The following is a 4,329-nucleotide window of genomic DNA, read 5'->3' on the forward strand; positions in this document are numbered from 1 at the left end:
TCAAAAAGTTACTCACCTATACAATTTCTCAAACCAGCACTGAATGGAACATATGCGTACGGATTTCTGCGTTGAACCGATTCCGGCAGGAATCGATCCGGATCGAATCGTTCCGGATAGGAAAATTGCTCCGGATCCCGGTGCAAATCGTAGATATGCACATTCATAAAGGAACCCTTTGGGATGACTTTTCCATTACACTGCACATCTTCGGTGACCAGACGGGAAATGAACGGCACCGGTGGATAGATGCGAAGAGATTCCTTGATAACCCTGTCCATGTACTTCAGATCACTATAGCTCTGCATCGTTGGATTTGGTCGGCTCTGAATTTCCTCGTACAAACGTTCTTGAACGGTGTTTTCGTTGGCAATCACTAGAAAGAGAAACACCAATGCACTAGCTGTTGTATCGTGTCCTTCGAAGGTAAATGTGTCGACTTCTTCACGAATGCCTTTGGCGTCTATTCTCTGCTGGGCTTCCGCCAAAAGGAGACTATCCAGCATGGCGTAGCGTTGCTTGACGTTCATGTGCACGTTCTCCTCCGAGAGGGAGTCTACTTCGCTTCCGAATGCATGGAAGGCATCTCTGCGATGTTGAATAATGCTTTTGGTAAAGGCATGGATAGGTTGAAGAATCTTATCAAATTTTGATTTGTAACCTATCATCTTGAAGATCCAGCCAACATGAAGCAGCGGGTTCATCATTTGCAGCTGGATAATTTTTCCAACATCTTGAATGTTACTCTTGTACACTTCTGATTTTTCTGACATATCCAACTTTATACCCATTGCGGTTTCTATGTAGAGAAAAAGGTTTTTTTAAAAAGATCGATCAGTGTTCAGATACTTTTAGATTTACCACAGATTGTATTCAATGTGACTGTGCTAAACAACTTTTGCAGCACCGTTGTGCACCCCTGCGCTGCATCTTCTTCCAACTTCACCACTAGTCTTCGGCATTCCTCGTGAAAAATTTGTAAAAAGCCTTTCAAAATATTGAAGTGAAACGTAGGCGTTAGAATTTTCCTCCGTTGGTGCCATTTTTCTCCTGTGCTGTTGAGGAGACCTATCCCTATGAACGGATAAGTCAACCGGTAGAACGGACTCTTGGTGATCAACCGGGAGCTGGAAAGCAACAATTCGACGTCCTTGTGGTGGGTGGCCTCAACTATTAGAATTCCTGCTACCAGCGTACGATAACTCTGATTGTTGTAGGCCTTTGCCAATTTTCGCGCGTTTGCAAACGCCCGAGTCTGGCTCATAAATAATACGGTGAAGATGTTCTGGACGATTGGAAACACTTTGGAACCGGGAAACTGGGCAGCCGCTCGGTAGCTTGGCCGCGTTCGAAGGTAGATTTCGTAGAAGATCAGAGCGAATACTGCCAAAACAATTGCTGATACAAAACCGTCCATAGTGATTGAATTCTGCATCATAACTGTTGGGAATGAAATATTCATGGAAAATGGAATGCCTATGATATGGGAAACAAACAATTTACAGTCTCGATCACACACGCGATCGTCATGTCAGGTTGTAAATGTGTGTTGAATTAATTATAGTGATTAAGTTGCTCACAGCAAAACACAGATTCATGAGACGAACCAGCATCAGGCTTAAAGGTTCTTTAATAAAGATTGAGCTTTAAATTGAGCATCCATGTGTTACAGATTTATTTATTTATAATCTGACATAATGAAATCAATATAGAGCAAAAGCCTTCGAGTAAAGATAAAGGTTCAAACACAGAGTGCAAAAAAAAAAAATATTAGAGTTCAAGTTGAATGAATATGGCTTATTTGTTTATTTATGGTGTACATCAACAGATTGTTCGGAATCCAAAAGATGATGTAGTATGTTCACTACAATAATAACTAATTAACAAAACAGTAAAATCAGTTTCCTATTTGTAATTGAAAGGTCTTCAATTCTACAGATCATTAAGGTCACTCCTGACAGAATCCAAGTTTCTAAGTGCTCGCGTTTTCGGGGGCACACCACTCGATACGGAGGCGGCGGACAACTGTCATTTTTGTTGATTCAGCTTTGCTGCGTCGCAGCATGCGTGAAAAAATAAAACTGACAGTTGTGCGTTGCTTCTGTATCGAGTGGTGTGCCCCCGAAAACGCGAGCACTTTGAAACTTGGATTCTGTCAGGAGTGACCTTAAGAAAAGGAATGTCGAGTAATCCACTTCGGACATATATTTTTGCCTTTCTTGTATACGGGCCCTCCTTAGCCATGCGGTAAGACGCGCGGCTACAAAGCAAGACCATGCTGAGGGTGGCTGGGTTCGATTCTCGGTTGCCGGTCTAGGTAATTTTTGGATTGGAAATTGTCTCGACTTCCCTGGGCTAAAAAGTATCATCGTGTTAGCCTCATGATATACGAATGCAGAAATGGTAACTTGGCTTAGAAACCTCGCAGTTAATAACTGTGGAAGTGCTTAACCTTCCGGGACTCGCACCGTTGTAAAAAGTACAACACATTGAATAAAAATGAGATAACTTTTTAGGCAGTTGACCAATTTGCACCAAACCACCTTGTATTCCTCAAAAAAATAGTTCTTCATCAATTGAAAAGATAATAAAAGTGATTCGACAGAAGGCTCGGGTAAATAAAGCTAAATAAAAGGCTCAGGTGCACTAGGAAAAGTGACCAGTAATGAATTATTTATTTATTTCATTAACAATTCATAATAAAGTAACGTGATTTTTTCTATATCATTTCTGACAATAACCTTGGAGTTGATTCGCAGTTCTCACTCAACTATGACCGTAGGTGGAACCCGGAACGTTCGTAAAAATGGTCATTTTGGAAAGTTCGTCCGTGAGCAGCGCAATTTTTTCTAAACCATTTCTAATGGAGATATTTGAGCTAAAACACATTTCTCACACTGCTATGACCGCAGAACAAATACAAATGGTCATTTTGTGAAGTTCGTCCTAGAGCAGCGCATTTTTTTCTAAATCATTCCTGATGGTGATTTTGGAGATATTTCACAGTTCTTACTCTGCTATAACCATAGGTGGCCACCAGACAAGCATCTTTATAATCCGGAACGTCCGTAAAATGGTCATTCTGGAAAGTTCGTCCGCGAGCAGCGCAATTTTTTCTAAACCATTTCTGATGAGGATGTTTGAGCTAAAACACATTTCTTACACTGCTATGACCGCAGATGGCCACGAAGGCTGCCTTCCGGAAAATCCGGAACGTTCGTAAAATGGTCATTTTGAGAGGTTCGTCCTTGAGCAGCCCATTTTTTTCTAAACCATTCCTGATGGTGATTTTGGAGATATTCCACAGTTCTTATTCTGCAATAACCGTAGGTGGCCACCAGACGGCTTTCCAGACCTTATTATAATCCGAAACGTCCGTAAAAATTGTCATTCTGGAAAGTTCGTTCGAGAGCAGCGCATTTTTTTCTAAACTATTTCTGATGGGGATGTTTGAGCTAAAACACATTTCTCACACTGCTATGACCACAGGTGGGAACCAGGAGGCCTTCCGGAAAATCCGGAACATTCGTAAAATTGGTCATTTTGTGAAGTTCGTCCTAGAGCAGCGCAATTTTTTCTAAACCATTTCTGATGGTGATTTTGGAGATATTCCACAGTTCTTATTCTGCTATAACCGTGGCCCGTAAGTGCATCAGACGACCTTCCTTATAATCCGGAACGTCCGTAAAAATTGTCATTTTGGAAAGTTTGTCCTAGAGCAGCGCATTTTTTTTTTTCTAAACCATTTCTGACAATAACCTTGGAGTTAATTTGCAGTTCTCACATCCGTAAAAATGGTAATTTTTTGAAGTTCCTCCTAGAGCAGCGTATTTTTCTCTAAACCATTCCGGACGGTGATCTAAACCATTCCGGACGGCACGTGGCCACCAGGCGGCCTTCCGAATAATGTGGAAAACCCGTGAAATGGTCATTTTGGATGGTTCGTCCTAGAGTAGCGCATTTTTTTTCTAAGACATTTTTGATGGTGGTCTTAAGGTTAAATCACAATTTTTACTCTGCAACGGCCGGAGGTGGCTACCAGACGGCCTTTCCGTAAATCTGGAACGTCCGTGAATGGTCGTTTTGTACAGTTCCTAGACCAACGATTTTCTTCTAAACCATTTCTGATAACGACCAGGAAGTTAGTCAATGCTCTTTACCATCAAATATTGTATAGAGTTTTCCACCTTCACCAAAGGTATAATGATAGCCCATATGTACTACGCAAGCAAATGAATAATGAATTCTATCATAATAATACCTAAAAAGTATACTTTTTATACGTATACGTATACTATACGTATGTATATACGTATACTTAATATAATG

At 41.0% G+C, this 4,329-nt stretch overlaps 1 protein-coding gene across 1 annotated transcript; it reads right to left on the reverse strand.

Annotated features, from left to right (window-relative positions):
- Positions 1-8: 8 nt before the first annotated feature.
- On the reverse strand, positions 9-1,438 carry LOC134204919 (probable cytochrome P450 4ac1). Its single transcript, XM_062679726.1, has 2 exons — positions 862-1,438; positions 9-799 (listed from the first exon to the last, which is right to left on the reverse strand). The coding sequence occupies exons 1-2, from the start codon at positions 1,436-1,438 to the stop codon at positions 9-11; spliced, it is 1,368 nt and encodes a 455-aa protein (XP_062535710.1).
- Between the last annotated feature and the right edge of the window lie 2,891 nt (positions 1,439-4,329).

This window comes from Armigeres subalbatus, unplaced genomic scaffold, assembly GCF_024139115.2.
Source record: "Armigeres subalbatus isolate Guangzhou_Male unplaced genomic scaffold, GZ_Asu_2 Contig965, whole genome shotgun sequence".
NCBI classification, from domain to species: Eukaryota; Metazoa; Arthropoda; class Insecta; order Diptera; family Culicidae; genus Armigeres; species Armigeres subalbatus.